This window comes from Gekko japonicus, unplaced genomic scaffold, assembly GCF_001447785.1.
Source record: "Gekko japonicus isolate JY-2015 unplaced genomic scaffold, Gekko_japonicus_V1.1 scaffold373, whole genome shotgun sequence".
Taxonomy (NCBI): Eukaryota; Metazoa; Chordata; class Lepidosauria; order Squamata; family Gekkonidae; genus Gekko; species Gekko japonicus.
The window spans coordinates 362,868-381,546 of record NW_015167542.1 but is presented as its reverse complement, the minus strand read 5'-3'; the positions used below and the strand labels follow the sequence as shown (position 1 = coordinate 381,546).

Here is an 18,679-nt window from a genome sequence, read left to right as displayed (position 1 = left end):
TGTGCTAATAGATATAGAGGAACTGGTTTACTCTGTGGTTAGGTGTTAGAAGTGGGGGAGGAGGTGTCAGTATTCAATTAACTGCAAGTAGAGGGAGATATGGCAGTGTGCAACAAATGTGTCATGTGAGCCGCAGGAAGCTCAGATCTCTACCAGTACCTCAGTTCAGTGCCTGGGCCTGAGCAATCTAATGTTGAGGTTCCCAAACTTTTTGATCCTGTGGGACTTCAACAGCCATGCCAAGTCTCCTCTGAGTGATGCAACTCAAGACTATGACCTCCTTGTCAACCATGGGGCTTTCCAAGAATATCTTAGTCTCCACACACAGAGTAATTAAACTTGAGGGCCAAAAGTATGGCTCAGGACTGGAGCAAATCTCTGTAATTTCCTTTCCATGGTCCAACCAGCTTTAGACTTCCAGAGTTTCAAAAGCTTCGCAAGATCAGGAGATCAGTTTGGATGCTTTAACCCCAGAGACTGATGGTCCTTAGGGAGTTTCTGGTTGATGTGGCATGATCCTGGTTGATATCTGGAATAGCCAGCATCTTCAGGCACATGCTACCATCCTGCTGATTGTAAATAACACATTGGTTTATTGCCCTTCTTAGGCAAGCAACATGGAAGGACAGATGACAACAAATGGAGAAAAACTGCAGTGAACATAGTATAGTGCACCTTTTTGTACATATGGTTATGGTACTGTGATGGTTATGGTACTGACATCTATGTACGTCTCTATTGTGAAACCTCTATTTCAACTGGCAAGATTTAAACAACTATTGGCCAATTCCAAACAGTCCAGTTTTGAGCAGGGTGGTTTAGCAAGTGGTGGCCACATAGCTTGAGTTCTTGTATGAAATGTATTATCTGGACTGATTTCAATCCAATTTGAGCCCTGGTTTTGGAGCCTGATTTCCCTGACAGGTGGCCTTTCTCAGAGAGAATGCAATATTGACATCTTAGCAGCTTCTGACACATGAATCCCTCCGAACCAGATATCTGAGGTTCATGACCTACCTGGTAAACTATTTCCTGAAGTTGAGGCTGGGGAACAACTGCTTGGTCCTGTGACAGCTAAAATAGAGGTCATGCATGGTTCTATTCTGACTCTGCTGTTGTTTGGCATCTACACAAAACTGACAAGAGATGTCCAAGGAGTTGGCATGAAGTATCAGCAATATTTGGATGGCACCTGGCTCTATTTCTTCTTTTCAGCTGTGTCAGGAAGACATCTAACCAGTGGATAGCCTGAATCACTGCATAGGAGTGGAAATGGATTGGATGAGGATCAAAAAATGGAAGTCAGTCCAGATAGGGCTGAGGAGCTGCCGGTTGATAATAAAGCCAGGTGGGAATCGTGGAACAGTCCTGTTCTGGATTTGGCTGCATTCCCCTTATGGAATAGGTTTGCACTGTAGAGAAGGTATTAAACAGATCAGCAGATAGAGGTGTATATCTTTGTAAGCAGGCAGTGCATTTAACAGTTTTGGCTGATATACCAGCTACAGTCTTCAAAAGGCATGATTTGATTAGAGTTCTTTGGGCTGAATTAATGAAGTATGCTTTACAAGGAATTGTCTTAGAAGACTAGAACCTTCAACTGATTAAAATGCGTGTAGCTTTTTTTCTTCTTCCTTTGTCCTTGCTTTCTTATCTTTGGTTACTGGAGAAAAGGGAGGAGGAAGGTTGGATGGTAGGTTCACACAAGGTTAGTCTGCTGCATAGGAGGAGGGTTGCCATCTCCTATACAAATCTGCCTGCTGTTTTGAGATCATTGTCATAGGCTGTGCTCCGTGTGTTCCAACCAAGACTGTAAAGTTAGTGAGAATCAGAAGTAGGGCATTCGTTGGGCCACTGAGATTATAGAACTGGCTCCCCACAGAGCCTGACAGGTGCCAAGCTGCCAAACTTTTAGGTGCCAAATGAAGACATTGTTATTCTCTCACATAGGAGGGTGCTATACTTGCACAGTTTTTGTAACTGCTGTTTTAAGGCTAATTTTACATCTTTTAGAAGAAGAAGAGAAGAAGAGATTGGATTTATACCCAGCCCTTCACTACCCGAAGCAGTCTCAGAGCGGCTTACAATCCCTTTCCCTTCCTCTCCCCACAACAGACACCCTGCGAGGTAGGTGGGGCTGAGAGAGCTCTCTCGAGAACTGCCCCTGAGAGAACAGCTCTGAAAGAACCCAAGGTCACACCAGCAGCTGCATGTGGAGAAACGGGGAATCAAACCTGGTTCTCGCTGATTAGAGTCTGTGCTCCTAACCACTACACTAAACGGGCCCTTGTCAACACCTTGTGAATTCTACTTGTTTTTACTCAGCTTGATTTTTATGCTGCTTGTTTTTCTGCTTTTAGTGCACTGTCATTATCTATTGCTTTATTCACATGTACCCAAACTGCATATCATTAAGAGCATATCATTATGGAAGATGCAGGACAGAAATATTCTAAATTAAACAAACAATTCGTCTAACCCCCTTTTATACCCGTCTAAGCTAGCAGCCATCCCCGCATCCTGTAACATTGTATATATTTATGTTGGATATTTATGCTTCTTCATATAACACATAATTAACTTGAGAACTTAGTAATATTACGTTTTAACTGGCAGTAAGGGCAAAATTCTGATCAACAGCTGCTATATACGTGCACATGACAAACTTGTTGATATCAAAGCCTTATGTTTGTTCAGGGGTTTTAAAAATTATTACACTGGGGCCTCCCTATGGACCCCCCCCCAAAAAAACCCCAAAACAAAATCTTGTCTCCCCAGTATGAGGTCAGGAGAAACTTTCATACACTGCAGAATTAACCAACTAAATACAAGTCCAGCAGCACTTCAGAGACCAACAAGATTTTCAGGGAATGAGCTTTCAAGACTCATCTTTTCCTTCATCCCATAGAATTAAACAGGATTCCAGCCGCAATTAAAAGACTAACAAATTTATTCTAGTATAAACTTGTGAGTCAGAGTGCACTCTGTCAGAAGCATAAAGGGTCTATCCCCAGCTGCTAAACTGTTTAGCATTCAAGCAACAGAAAGGGGGCAGGACTAGGGAGAAGTTACAGGGAGAGGCCAATATAAAACAAGAACCAATAAAAGAATAATAAATCCACTTGGAGTGGGTAAATATCACACCCAGCTGTTGATAGACAGACTAGGCAGGATTACCTTAAAATTTAATTATGGAAAGTACAGTGAGAAACATGTTGAACAGATTCAACAGGGCAGTACAGAGACTATACAAGGATACAGCTGTAATTAAACACAGACCAACCATTTCCTGTTTCATAGCTTTGTGTTTCCTGTTTAGCAAATCTTTCCTAGGAAGGGAATGCCCTGTCTATAACTATCTGTGGCCCTTTCTGCACTCTCCTTTTAATCCGTGTTCACTGCAGTTTCCTCCAAGCAATTCTGTACTAAAATTGAATTCAACCTTCTTTTTAATCCAGGGATTTTTCCATTCTGCATTAAAACTGAGTTCAACCTTCTTTTTATTTCCCTGCCCCATGGCCTGCCCTGCTCCCCTAATGGAGGGAGAAAGAGTAAGCAGCTGCTGACCTCATGCTACCCAGCTAGTAGCAGCAGCAATGGCTCCTGCCTCCACACACATCTTGATCCCGGTGACTATGCATTCATGGTGGGGGTGCTTCCCGGTCATGGTGGGGAGGGGCAAAGTCACAGGCTGCTTAGGCCACCAAAACCCTTGAGCCTGTGTATAAACCTGCCTGTCTACTGAAATCTTCCTCAGGTGTACTTCTCCGGGTTTCCCCAGAGGTGAGGTAGTTATTGATAAGAACATAAAGAAAAGCCCTGCTAGATAGGGTTACCAGTCCCCTGGTCAGGGTGGGGCATTCTCCACCCCAGCTTTTGTTTTACCATAGAGTTTCTGGCAATTCCTAGAGTTACCCTATGTCACTTCTGGGTTTTTCCCAGACCACTGATCCATCTAGTCTTGCATCTTGTCTCATGCAGTGACTGGGTAATGAAGGCAGCATGCAGCCTATCTGGACTATGATATTTACTACTGCTTAACTGATTATTTTATGTTGATATCCTAACCTGCTGACTTATATTTAAGGTTGCTAGGTCCAGCTTTGCAACCAGCAGGAGACGGGGAGGGGGCAGATACATGAAGGGATGACTGTCAGTGACAGAGTGGCATCACTTCTGGAAAACCCAGATGTGATATCAAAACTCTCAAGGAATTCCCAGAACCTTCTGGGTTCCCCTGGAGGTAACATCAGTTTTCTCTAGGAATCATTTTAAAAGTCTACAGTTTTACTGGAGTTTCTGGTGATTCCTTAAGAGGTGTGACTTCACTTCCAGGTTTTTTTGGAAGTGATTTTCACACCATAAGCCTAATGGCCATTTTAAAAAGAAACGGTTCGTCTTCTGCTGTCACTTAAGGGGAACTCAGAGCGAGGGGTATACCGCCCCCACCAGGGGAATGACATTTCTATTTACACTAACTGCTGTTTTAATCTTGTTGTGGTTTGCTACTTTATACTTCTTGAACTCTGTTTCAATTTCTGGTTATTTTGGTTTAATTAATCAAATAACTTTTGTGCCTTTATTCATTCTTGTAGGCTTCATTGGATATCATTATTATTGTAACCTGATGGCATCTGGGCCCCAGGAGTGCTCAAAACTGTAAGCATCACCAGAGTGGGGTAGCTACACACTGAAGTTTGATTTTGTTTTTAATTCTTACTTGCAGCAATGTATTCAGTGGGTGGAGGTAGTGATTTGTATCTTGGTATATGGGCATATCTATGCATCCATCCATTTTTGCCCTGCCCTTTTTCTAAGGAAGCTCAGGGCCACATAAATGGTTCTTCCCTTCATATATAGTGTATTTATATACACATCTAGATGTACACATGACAAACACATACATCTGTTACCAAACAAAGGGACTTTAAGACCTGAATCACAGGAACATGAGACTGCTGTCTTCTCAAGATTCCCCAATAATGATTAAAGAGGAGGGGTGGATAAGATACCATTGCAGTCCCATTCCTCTTTGTTTCAGCCTGCCAGTGAATTGGAGCAGAGGGCAGGGATCTTCTAAGCTCAATGATGTTGTCTCATGCAGCTTTTCAAGCATTAGCACTTTGATGCTGAGAAAAAGCAACTGGCCTATGATAACCTAATGAGCTTCATGGTGCAAACAGGGACTTGAACCTCAGTCTCTTCAGTCCATCTGCAGCACTGATCGCTACAACTGGGAAGTTCTCAAGAAAGAATAGACTACCTTGTTTAAAAATTTAATCATCACTTTCCTGTTCTGCTTTTCTAGACTTGTGGAATAACAAATAAGAGTATACATTAACAAAGTGCATTCATCTTTAATTTAAACTCATCCTTTATGAGTCACTGGTTGCTTGAGTGACTCATAAGGCAGAACTTTCTTATTCAACAGAAGTAACAAACATGATGGACACATTGTCTTGTGGGCATCATTAGCACTTTTTTTTAAAATAGCATTTTTATTGAGTTTTATATATTTTTACATCCTGTATTACTTGTTAGTTGTATACAGTATCTTTCAACAACATCTAATAAACAAGAAGAGAAATGTTATCTATACACACAATACTTATTAGTAAAACACAAAGTCTCTATATTTCTGAGGTAGTGCATATAATCGGGGTTGACAAGCAGTATGATATTCAAAAAACACAAACCATTTTTCCAAAAAATTATTAACACCTTTCGGATTGTCAAAAGCTATTAATTGCATAGCAATTTTATCTGACACTATCAAGTCCCACAGTTTAGATCTCCATTGTGACAGATTTGGTACCTTAAACAATTTCCAATTTAAAGCAATTATGTTTTTTGCAGCCATTAGCATAGTAGAACATAAGAACATAAGAACATAAGAGACGCCAATGTTGGATCAGGGCAAAGGCCCATCCAGTCCAACACTCTGTGTCACACAGTGACAATGCTTTATAGGGGCAAGGGAGGACAACACATATAATCTTTACATAGCACACGTTTTGCAGCCGACGGGGATTTGTTCAGTTGCAACTCAAACGTGATCCAGACAGCATTTTTCCCACTCGGCCTGGCTTGGCTGGATGACATCAGCTCTTCCTCTCCAGGACTCTTTCGGGTCGCAGCTCCATACTGCCACCGCCTGGCTGGAACGGCCCATTACAGGCTTCTTGATGCCAAAGAGATCTTCTAGGCTTTTCGATCTTGCGAGCCGAACCTTCCGTTCGCCGGCTAACATCTCCCTCACGGGGGGGGGGTTTGGTGTGCCCACCCTCTCTAAGGAGTGGTACCCATTTTATCTACTCGTCAAAGCTTTCGAACCACTGGGTGGACGGCGACCTGGGGACAAGGCTGGCAGCTCACACCAGCGCGGGGCTAGAACTGACAGCAGTTCTGTTCAGCTCAGATGTTACTTGTAACCAGAGGATAAATCCCCTGTGCCACCGCTCCCCGTCAAGGCTGTGTGCCCAATACCACCACCAACAACCTGAGCTTCGCTGACCTTAAAATCAGTTACCAACTGCATTCACTAGTATGTTGATGCTACCCTGTTTTTGCCATTGCCACTTAAATTGTTCACCAGCACCTTATGTTGTTTTTAAGCTTTTAAGCTATTATTTATATTGTTGTTTTAGCTATTGCATTTTATGTAAGCTGCTCTGAGCCTGCTCTGATGGGGAGGGTGGGGTATAAATCAAATAATTAAATAATATAATATAATCTGTGTTGTGTTTCATTCAAGGGGCGGGTGGGCAATAGCTTTCAGCTGCTGAATATGCCAGTTGCAGGTTGCTTGGTAAAAAGAGACACCACATCAAAACTTGCGAGTATGTCCTGTGGGTTAAGTTTCAGAGAACTGATTTTGTTGATGAAATGTGTTGAATCATTGATGTATGTTGTGCATTTTCTGATGTGGTTCTGTAGAAGATTGGCCAAGTATTTAACTAATTCATATGTCGGGGAACCAATGGCACTCATGATGGGTCGGAGTGGGACTGAGTCCTTGTGAATTTTAGGGAGTCCATATAGTCATGGTGGCTGTGCTTCTGACTTGCATAGTTTTTTGTGTGTATCGAGATGAAGTGAGAAATTCCTGGTCAGTTATTTTGATTAACTTCCCCGGTGGCATTGATTTTAAAGTATTCAGTTAATTTATTATTAATGTCTTCGACTATACTTTCTTTTTGTATAAGGATTTTATTCAGCATCCAGTTTGACCCTTTACCATCTGAGTGTTGTTTTCTAAAACATCCAGACACCCAAGCATGATCAGACAATGTAATGCTCCCTATATCGGCTTCCATACCTACACTCACTCTCTGTTTTCTATGAACTAGCCAGTTTTTGATCCATAAAAGGACTTGTCCTTCTATCCCATGATTTTTGAGCTTACTTAGGAGCCTTTGATGAGGAACTTTATCAAAAGCTTTCTGGAAGTCAAGGTAAACAATATCTATTGGATCCCCCTTGTCCACATGTTTGTTCACCCCCTCAAAGAACATTAACAGGTTTGTGAGACAAGATCTTCCCTTACAGAACCCATGTTGAGTCTGCCTCAATAGGTTTTGTTCATCTATGTGCCTACTAATTCTTTCCTTAATAATGGTTTCCACCAATTTACCCGGTATCGATGTCAGACTGACTGGCCTGTAATTTCCCGGATCTCCTCTGGAACCCTTTTTAAAGATGGGAGTGACATTAGCTACCTTCCAATCCTCAGGAATGGAGGCAGATTTTAAGGAAAGATTACATATCTTTGTCAGGAGATCTACAAGTTCACATTTGAGTTCTTTCAGAACTCTCGGATGTATGCCATCTGGGCCTGTTTTTAAGTTGTTTTTAAGTTGTTTCCTATAGACATAAAATGTCCGGATGTTCCTTCGCCCAAAAGGAAGAAACTTTATAAAGTTTGTGCTTATTGTTCAAATCCCTAGCATTCCAAGAACATATTTTAAAAGGATGTGCAATTGTGCTTCTAATCTTACATCAATTTACAAACTACTAGTAAGAGTATCTACAATTACTATACAACTAGCACCTATACTACCTATCTCTAACTATGTTAAGACACTATCTAAAATCTACCCTAACTTATCAGGGTACACTTTCTGGAACACAGAGGGTGGCTATATAGTTCCACCCTGTCCAGAAGTAAGGCAATGCAAAAAAAAAGGGGGGGGTCAGATACTCAATAGAGTCAAAGCACAACGTTCAGCAGTCACTTTAACCTCCTAATAACAATTTCAAGAAATATCTGTTAATAGAAATAATATTATTAGCATCCATGACTGATTAAGACCATCCGTCTACAATTTTTCAAAAATTGAGACCTGACCACATTTTTAAAAATAATTAAAGGACAGTAGTGTTACCATCATATGAGATGAGTGAATAAGCAGTCCATGGTTAGTGCAAACAGCATGAATCCAGGTATTGGAGAGGTGTTAGATTCAATTAACGTCAGTATACATTCCTTGTAAATATTGCTGGCATGAAGCAAAGACAGTAAGGAACAGGGACTCTTCAAGTGTTCAAAAGGGCTTGCTCTTCCTCCGATGTGAGTTGGAGGTTCAATGCACTGAGAAGAGCATTGCCAGAGAGAGTATCAGTTGCTTGATGCTGTTGGTCATTCCTGAAAACTTGGATATCTGACGCAGGGCTCCAACGGAAACGGATGCCAGCTTTGAAAATTTTAGTAGGAAAAACTTTGAGGCTTCTGTGTTTATCAAGGGTTTCCACTGACAGATCCAACAAAACTTGGATTTTATCATCTTTAAACTGTAATGACCCCCAAATTCTCAACTCCCTGAGGACCCTGTCTCTGGTTTTAGGGTATAAAAACTGTACCAGAATGTCCCTGGGGCAGTTTCTCCTTGCAGTGGTCAGGGGGCCCATTCTGAAGGCTTTAACAATGATAGGCTGCTTACCGTCCTCCAACTTGAGTTCCGATGCCAGCCATTCTGAGATAAACTGCTCCATGTCTCTTCCTTGTTCCTCTCCCTCAGTCAGCCCTCTCAGTTTCAGATTAAATTGACGCCAACGGTGCTCCAGGGCCGTTATCCGGGCATTCGTTTGCTTTTCAGTGACTCTGATTGTTTTCATGTCTTATTGGAGAGTGAGGGTGAGTTCAGCATTGTTTTCAGCCAGAGTAGAAGTGACGCTTAAGTCCTTTTGTAAATCAGTGATCTGGGATTGTAAAAGTTGAATCAAAGTCGTTACCATCTCTGAAAGGGATTTTAGAAGGTCGTCTTTCATCTCCACCAGATCTTTCCTTGTAAATGTTGGATCCCCAGGCATTCGAAATAACTCCACGTTTGAATCAAAGCAAGGTTTATTTCAAAGCGATGGTTCAGACAGGAACAAGAACATTGTTAGGAATAACTACCAATACACAAGTGTAGCATATAAAAGGGATTTGAACCATGTTGGGCCAATGAGGCCAGTTCCCGCTGGCGGGAATAGAACTCGGAAACGCGCGCCTATTCCATGGGAATGTAACAGTCCAATACCATCAACACAGGTTCAGTTCACAGGGTAGATAACCATAACAAGCTTAGCGAAGCTCCGACTCCCCCCCACCAGCTGCACGACCTTGGCCAGTTCCGCAAAACACAGAGAAGCATAATGAAGCAGTCTAAACCCAGGGGGGGGGGGGGAAGAGCACAAGGCATGTGAAGCAGGTAACATCAGATACAATGGCAGCTTGCTGACAGTAATTGGGGTGTCTTCGTCTGTAGCTCTTGAAGCTGGCGTTGAGTTGCCTGTTGCCATGTTGAGCCTCCTTTGTTCTGGTAATTCTGCAGTTTTAGTTGCCTCTGTTCTTGTAAAATAAGTCTTCACTGAAGACTCCGGTAACTGATGTCTTTTCGATTTCCCTTTAGATGCTCCTCCCATCCCTTTGTAGCACGATTTTCAGGTGGATAGTCCGATTTATAGTCGATTTTAGGACGGTAGAGGCAGGAGCTCACTCAGCCTGCGTCTGCTTCCATCCGCGGCCACACAGGAAGTTCATCATTAGCACTTATGATTTATCTCTAGCCCTTCTACTTTATCTGACACACTGAAAAAGAGTCTTCAATCTTTTTTAGCCTTGCTCTAGTAGTTTTAAGAATTAAAACTGAAGACCAGCAATGATATAGAAGAGTGAATAGGCCTGTTCTTTGTCAGCTAATCTCCACACTGAGGAAAATAAAGGTGATAACAGAAGATAAAGGACCTTCAACCAATTGCCTAAAAACAACAACTATTTTACTGTAAATCCCACTGGTTTCCATGGCAAATACTTTTATGTATGCATTCTTAGGCAGTTGGAAGAGACCCAAATGGATCATCTATTGTAAACTAATACAGGATAACCTTAGCAAGACATTATCAATATAGGCTTTTGTGTATAGGCTTCCAAAAAAGATCTGTCAAACTCCCTGCGCAGTGTATTCCACTGCCAAACAATTCTTACCAATAGGAAGCACCCAAAGTTTAGTTGAATTTAATCTATGACAAAAATTAAGCTAAATTGCTCCAATCTGGCACGAAGCCCTGTGTTTGATTAGATCTATATGTGCATCCCCTCTAACATATGGCTGGCAGTGGCAACTTTGACTGATTGGATGATGAATGGAATCTAGGCCTCTCCACCTCTTTAACAGATAACTAATGCTTTCAAAGCATACAATTTTTTCCCATGGATGCATGCATAAATCCTTTCACATGCATAAATCCTTCTACTCCCACTCTTCCAGCCTATCTCCTTCTTCGACCTTCACCTCTACTTTATCAGGGAAGTTTCAGAGGGTAGCCATGTTGGCCTGCAGTAGAACATTTGGATTTGAGTCCAGGAACACCTGAAAGATCATCAAGATTTTCAGGCTATGGGACTTCCGGTCTGTGGCTTCAGCGATGGCGGAGGCTCTCTCCTGAACAGGGGAGGCATTCCGTGCTCCTGGGGTGTTGGAGGGGTGCCACCTCAAGTGGCACCCCCACGTGAGCCTCAGTGTAGAGGCTCCAAGCCGGGGGCGCCTGGGGGGCGACTTCTTCGATGGCTCGAAGCTGGAGAATTGAGGCGCTCCTTTTTGCCCCATTCGGTCCACCCCCTGAGAGGCTCGGTTTTTACCGAGCATAGCTGATGCCGATCGGGACAAGCAAGAGGGTCAGCGAATGAAGCGCGATTAAAAGGTGTCTGGGACCAGACCGTCAATGAACTGGAGAATGAGACGAGCGAAGAAGTTTTAAAAGTGAGTTCCGATTCCCCCCCCACCCTCAGCGGCGCCGGGAGGAATCCCAGACGTAAACAAACTGAACTGTGTCCTAAAGAGACAGGGGGGAGGAGAAAAGAAAGCACTCAAGTGTGCCAGAGACTTAGCTGTTTTTTATGGATAAGTTTGCACTTGCTGAAGAAGTGTGAAAAAGCACTCTTTAGTGTAAACAAAGCGGAAAATGGCCGGTGTCCGAGGGAGAGGAACAAAAGTGGGGCGTGGTTCTCAAAGTCCGAGGGTAGAGGAAGGAGTGGCAAAGCAGCAACAGCAGATCGCCGAGCTCGTGAAAAAGTCGATTCAAACCGATGAAAAGCTTAAAGAGACAGCACACGATACCAAAAAGATGATGAAGAAAGTTGGTCTGTTGGAGCAAAGGCAAGATCTCCAAGAAAGAAGGCTATTGAATCTACAGATGGAAAAAGCTAATAAAGTTCTCAGGTTTCAAGGGGTGGCTGAAACGGCAGGAGAAAACTTGAAGGAGGTGGCGGCAGAGCTAATTGCATCGACGCTCGGCAATGCACAGGCTGAAGCGCAAGCAGAGATCGAAGTGACATATCGATCCTACTCTAAATATATTAAGCAAAACAACTTGCCGGGCGAGATTGTTGTCAAATTTCTCCGACGACAGACAAGAGATGATATTCTTAAAGCGACAGCAGCCAGACCCCTGCAACTGGGATCAACAACTATCAGGGTCCTAAAGGACGTTCCATTTGAGGTCCGACAGAAAAGAAAAGCGTATAAAGAGCTTATCTCAACACTTCAGATCAACCAGATTCAATACGCCTGGCTTTTTCCAGAGGGGGTGCAGTTTAAATATAAGGACAAAAGAGAAAAAATCGACTCGGTGTTCAAAGCGGAAGAATGGTCGAAGCGGTTTTTCGGATCGAAAGAGGAAGAGCAGCAAGACGGTGGAGGCCAAGCAGCCCTCCTGGACGAGACGGACGGAGACCTAATAGGAGCAGAAGGAGGCACGGCCAGAGAGGCATATGATTTGCGGCTAAGAGTTGCCAAGTAGCTCTTATGATCTAAAAGATTTATGAACGAACTGGATGAAGTCTTTGTGCATACTGAGAAGAAATTAGACATTTACTAAAATGGACTCATTAATCTCCTTAATTCATTGACTCAAACGAAAGCTTTAATTTTTATGACTAACTGTATACTAACTGTTAATGACCTTCCTTTCTTGGGTTTTTAGTTATAGTGTGGGTTTCTTTTCTTTTGTACTGTCTGTATCCCGGGGTTTGTTATTTTAGTTTGTTATTCCCCCCCCTTCCCTTTTTTCCCCTTTTCCCTTTTTTTCCTTTCTGTAGTCACGTAGGTGTAACAAAATTTAATAAAGCTACCCTGTCTTCAGGGGATTTTTTTAAAAAAAAGATTTTCAGGCTATGAACTTTCAAGAGTCAAAGCTCCCTTTGCCAGGTATCCTTTTGGTCTCCAAGGTGCTACCTGTTTATAAGGAAAGGAGACTTGAAAATGTTATAAGTAAGTAAGTACTAGGGGGATTTGTGGAGATAGTTGCTTAGTTTCAGGTTAGGAGGCCAATTATGGTGTGGCATGCATGAGGCTTCACTGAAACAATCCAAGGAATTATGTTGTCAGGAATGCTGGGATTTAGCTGCCTTTGCCCTGTGCCGGGCGCGGGGGGGGGGAGTGGTCTCCTGGCAAAGCTCAAAGAAGATGAATCAGAACTGTCTTTCAAGCATCTGCCTAGCAATCTCCATTGTGATAACTTTTTTTCTTGGGTTTGCCTGGGACAGCCTTAAAAGAAGTACTAGTAAGCAGTCATGAAGGTTATAGCTTCTGAGAATCTCAGAGATCAGACCTGGAACATGGGATCTTTCTTGTGTGTTTAGTTTACCAAATGACGCCCGTTACTCATTCTAAATAGTTGATTTACACAATATCATAGAAGATACACACATAACCTTTCTAGTTGTGGAGGTCATCCTCAGGAATGTTCTTCTTTTAGGATGGCTCCCAACCAACCAAAAACCTTCTTTTGCTTCCAGGTGTTTGCTGTCTTTTGTATTAATGATTGGTCTGAATTCTCTGTTGTTTGTAAAGTCTGTGTCTTTTGTTTCAATTCTATTTCTGTCATTTTTACACAGACTGGAGCAACTAAAAGTTTGAAAGGAAACCGGAGCAAGCACTTTAAATTCAAAATTTTAATAAATAAAAAAATAAACATAATGTACTTCATGAGGAATAAACAGATCTGTAAGAAAGAACGGATGCACCCTGTGCCTCATTTGACATAGGACAGTGAGCTTGCCATGGCTACTTTCATTCTAGCACAGAGTTTCTACCACAACAGATATAAATCTTTAGAAAACAGAGTTAATCCTTCCTAGGAGAATACTTCTGAGGCAGATAAGGTTGGGTTTTTAAGCCGCTACCTGCCTGCCAAGCAAAAATGTGTATACACATCACCTCCTTTTAAGCTTTTGTTTGCTTGTTGCTTTCACCCAAAATAAATCTGTATTTACCTGAGCAGGGGTGCTATATGGGAATTCTGTTTTCTCATTGTTCTGGGCAGCCACAGATGGATTGCTGGAGCTGATGAGCACAGGAGAGCTGATCTCCAGAGATTGCCGCTCTGTGGGCGAATGGACCATCCTGTTGAGAGTATTTAAGGCAGTGGTAATTGAGAATTGCTTCATGCTCTTCCTTCTAGATTCTGACCCTCTGCAGAAATCAGGGGACTCCATGCATTTCGCTCTAGGCAAGGGTCTCCGTAAGGGTGAAGACTGCAGACTTTTGCTTGTTTGGAGGAGTTGTCGTGCTGTTGTATTGGGCTGAAACAGAAAAAAGCAAAGTACGATTTCTGTGGCCATGGAAGCCCATTTATTTTAAAGCTCCCAGCTCCAGGAATTATTTGATTTACTGTCTCTATCAATGTGAATAGGGTTAGTGATAACCTGGTATACTGAACTTGAGAATGATGTGATGCATAGTGGTTGTGGTTTGCCACATTGTGATCCAACCTATTTGTCAAATGTTTTGCAAGACACAATGAATTATGACTTGGGCATGTGGCACTGCATTCACAAGGCCATCCCAAAATCTACTGGGAAGCCAGCTTATGGTGACCTATTCACATAAATAATGCACATGTGAATCAGCCTCAAGTCTTGATGTGCTTTCTGTGTTACATTAGAATGACATGGGAACTCTTGTGTACATCACTTCTTAACTAAAAGTGTCTGTGGATAATAATGGTTGAGAGACGTCCGGGTACAGTCAAGTGGCTTTTCTTTCCACTGTAACTCTTTGACAGTAATGTTAACCCTTTTTATGTAGTTTGTTTAGATAAGGAAGTAATTGCAAAGCAGTTCTATGTTGTACAAATAAGCAAACCCTTCCTGCAAGAATAATCAATACACATAAACTGTCTTCTGCAAGCAGAGATAATACACATGATAACGCCTGCACATTTCCAACCCAATACAGTGCTCACCTGAGTGGTATTGAACTGGCTGGATGTATCTGTTGATGCAACTGGGAACATGCATCTCATTGTATGTATGACTAACTGCCAGGATGACATCTGAATCAGGGCTGTACTGTTTGCCAGCAGCTCTCCATTTATATCATTTTTACAGTTGAATGGCTTAGTTGCCTCCTGTACTATTATATTGATAACCATTGACATATTGAGCCATTTGGCACAGATAGCCTTGAAAGCGAATATGATCTACTAACCTTGCTAACCTACATAAATTCAATTGCATAGTTTTGCTTGGTGTACCAGAGTGTGTTTACAGTAGAAGTTTCCAGTTTGGAATCATAACCCTAAAAATACCTGAATGCTCCCAAAGGACCTCACAGTACTTTTTATAAACAGGTAAACGTTCTTGGGAGATTAAGCAGACTCCCAATGATATGTCCTTCTGCAGAATGCACAGTTTATGTCACAGCATACCTGCAAGGTTTGCAGGAGTTATGTCCGATTTCCATGAAAAAGTCCATGTCCTAAGTGAAGGTATAACACAATATGGCAGATTTGTTGCTTCCTTGCTAGATATGACTAGAAGGTGAAGAGTTGGTTTTTATACCTCACTTTCCTCTATCCTAAGGAGTCTCAAAGCTGCTTACAATTGCCTTCCCTTCCTCTCCCCACAACAGGCGCCTTGTGAGGTAGGTGGGGCTGAGAGAGTTCTGAGAGCACTGTGACTGGCCCAAGGTCACCCAGCAGGCTTAAGAACATAAGAGAAGCCATGCTGGATCAGGCCAATGGCCCATTCAGTCCAACATTCTGTGTCACACAGTGCAATCAGGAAGTCCACCAGTGAGGCCAGAACTCCAGAAGCCCTCTCACTGTTGCCCCCGAAGCACCAAGAATACAGAGCATCACTGCCCCAGACATAGTGTTTCATCTATACCTTGAGGCTAATACCCATGCATAGACCTCTGCTCCATATGTTTATCCAATGCCCTCATAAAGCTGTCTATGCTTATAGCCGCCACCACTTCCTGTGGCAGTGAATTCCACGTCTTATTTACTTTTTGGGTGAAGAAGTACTTCCTTTTATCTGTTCTATGCCTACTGGTCATTAATTTCATTGAGTGCCCACAAGTTCTTGTATTGTGAGAAAGCGGAAAACTTCTTTCTCTACCTTCTCTATCCCTTGCATAATTTTGTAAACTCCTATCATGTTACCCCCTCAGTCGTCATTTCTCCAAGCTAAAGAACCCTAACCTCTTTAACCTTTCTTCATAGGGAAGGAGTTCCATCCCGTTAATCATTTTAGTTGCCCTTTTCTGCACCTTTTCCAATGCACTGAGGTGCGTTGACCAGAACTGCACACAGTATTCCAAATGAGGCCGCATCATAGATTTATACAAGGGCATCATGACACTGGCTGATTTGTTTTCAATTCCATTCCTAATAATCCCCAGCATAGTGTTGGCCTTTTTTATTGCAGTTGCACACTAAGTTAACATCTTCAGTGAATTATCTACCATGACTCCAAGATCGATCTCCTGGTCAGTTACCACCAGTTCAGACCCCATCAATGTGTATTTATAGTTAGGATTTTTGGCTCCAATGTGCATTACTTTGCACTTGCCCATGTTGAGCCTCATTTGCCATGTTGATGCCCACTCATTCAGCCTCGACAGAGCCCTCTGGAGCTCCTCACAGTCCTCCCTGGTACTCACTGCCCTGAACAACCTAGAATCATCCACAGACTTAGCCACTTCACTGCTTACTCTTGACTCCAAATCATTAATGAACAAGTTAAAAAGCACCATACCTAGAACCAAGCCCTGCAGCACCTCACTGCTTATCACCTTCCATTGTGAAAACTGCCCATTTATGCTCACTCTCTGTTTCCTGTTGTTTAACCAGTTTTTAATCCACAAGAGGTCCTGTTATCCCATGACTGCTGAGTTTACTTCAGAGACTTTGACGAAGAACTTTATCAAAAGCTTTCTGGAAGTGTAGGTAAACAACATCTACAGGGTCACCCTTGTCCCCATGTCTGTTCACCCCCTCAAAGAACACTAAAAAGTTAGTGGAACAAGATCTCCCCTTAGCGATTCCATGCTGATTCTTCCTCAATAGCTTTTATTCATTAATGTGCCTACTAATTCTGTCTTTAATAATGGATTCCACCAACTTACCCAGTATTGATGTTTATGTATTTATTTATTTATTTATTTATTGCACTTATATTCCATCCTACCCCACAGTGGGCTCATGGTAACTCACCGCATGAATAAAATACAATGAATATATAATTAAAACCAGTTAAATAAAACAGGATGGCAGCTAAGAAACATACATTACTCCAGAGCAGTCCAATATGCATCCTGTTAGACATTAGCAGGATTGCAGGCATCTGTAGGTTTACTATGGACAAGGGAGGCCAAGATGGTAGAAACATCCAGCGGCTCAACCAAAGGCCTGGCAGAACAGCTCTGTTTTGCAGGCCCTGTGGAACTGTAAAAAGTCCTGCAGGGCCCTGATCTCATTGGGGAGCGTGTTCCACCAGGCCAGGGCTAGGGCAGAAAAGGCCTTGGCTCTGGCCGAGGCTAAGCAGACATCTTTTGGGCCAGGGACTACCCGTAGATGTTGGTCTGCTGAGCGCAAGGCTCTCCAGGATATACATGGGGAGGGATGGTCCTGAAGGTATGCTGGTCCCAGGCCGCGTAGGGCTTTAAAGGTCAGCACCATAGCCTTGAAGTGGATCTGGTAGTCAACTGGTAGTCAGTGCAGCTGGCGTAGCACCAGCTGAATGTGCACCCATGCAGACTGACCAGTCTGTAATTTCCTGGATCTCCTCTGGAACCCTTTTTTTTTTTTTTTAAAGATGGGGGTTACATTAGCTACCTTCTAGTCCTCGGGAATGGAGGCAGATTCTAGTGATAGACTGCATATTTTTGTCAGGAGACCCACAAATTCCTATTTGAGTTCTTTCAGAATGTATGCATTTGGGCCTGGTGATTTGTCAGTTTTTGATTTGTCCATCAGTCATAGTACCTCCTGTCTTGTCACCTCAGTCTAACTCAGGTCTTTCAACACCCCTCCCGAATTTAGGCGGTTCTGGAGTAAGCAAGCACCTCCCATCTTCCACAGTGAAGACTGAGGCAAAAAAATGCATTCAGCTTCTTTGCTATTTCCCTGTCATCCTGTAGTAATTCTTTTAGCCCTTGGTCTTCCAATGGCCCCACTGCCTCCCTGGCTGGTTTTCTGCTTCTAATGTATTTAAATAATTTTTTATTGTTGGTCTTTATGTTTTTCACAATATGTTCTTCATAGTCTGATCACCAACTTGCATTTTATTGGCCTCATTCAGACTAGCCTTCCACTGCTTAAAGGAATCCTTCTTACCTTTTACTGCTTCCATTACTTTGCTTCATGTGGGGGAGTGGGAAATCAAATCTGGTTCTCCAAGTTAGAGTCCACTGCTCTTAATCACTACACCACACTAGCTCTCAGCATGGTAGGAAATAACTACTATATGACTACTAAATGACTATTATAGTGGTAAGGAATCAGGATGATGAAAATGCACTGATAATAAAGTCAGAGCAGCTGAGATCTCAGCTGTGAGTGCTTTCTGCAGAAGGACACCTGCCTCCTTTTATCAGTCTTTTCCATCAGTTTATTTCAAGAAGTAGAACAAAATCAAAACCTTCCCATGCAGCATACAACAAAGCCAGTTCAGACACATTAGGGACAGATTCTACTAACTGCGAGATTTTATATTTTCAAAGGGAGAGCAGCCATTGTTTCTTTGCACTAGAATACTTAGGGGCAATCTTTTGCACAATTGGGATTATAGATTTATTTCCTTCATTTATTGTACACCTTTCTCTCCAAAGGGGAACCAAAGCAGCTCACATTATTCTCCTCCCCTCCATTTTATTTTCCCAACTACCTGGTGAAGTAGGTTTGGCTGAGA

General features: G+C 42.5%; 1 protein-coding gene across 1 annotated transcript in view; it reads right to left on the bottom strand.

Annotated features, from left to right (window-relative positions):
• SH3RF2 (SH3 domain containing ring finger 2) overlaps positions 1-18,679 on the bottom strand; it is a 95,938-nt gene that overhangs the window by 57,724 nt on the left and 19,535 nt on the right. The window contains exon 4 of the mRNA XM_015413606.1: positions 13,757-14,065. Within this exon, the coding sequence (XP_015269092.1) occupies positions 13,757-14,065 (309 nt within the window). The remainder of the gene's footprint in view (positions 1-13,756; positions 14,066-18,679) is intronic.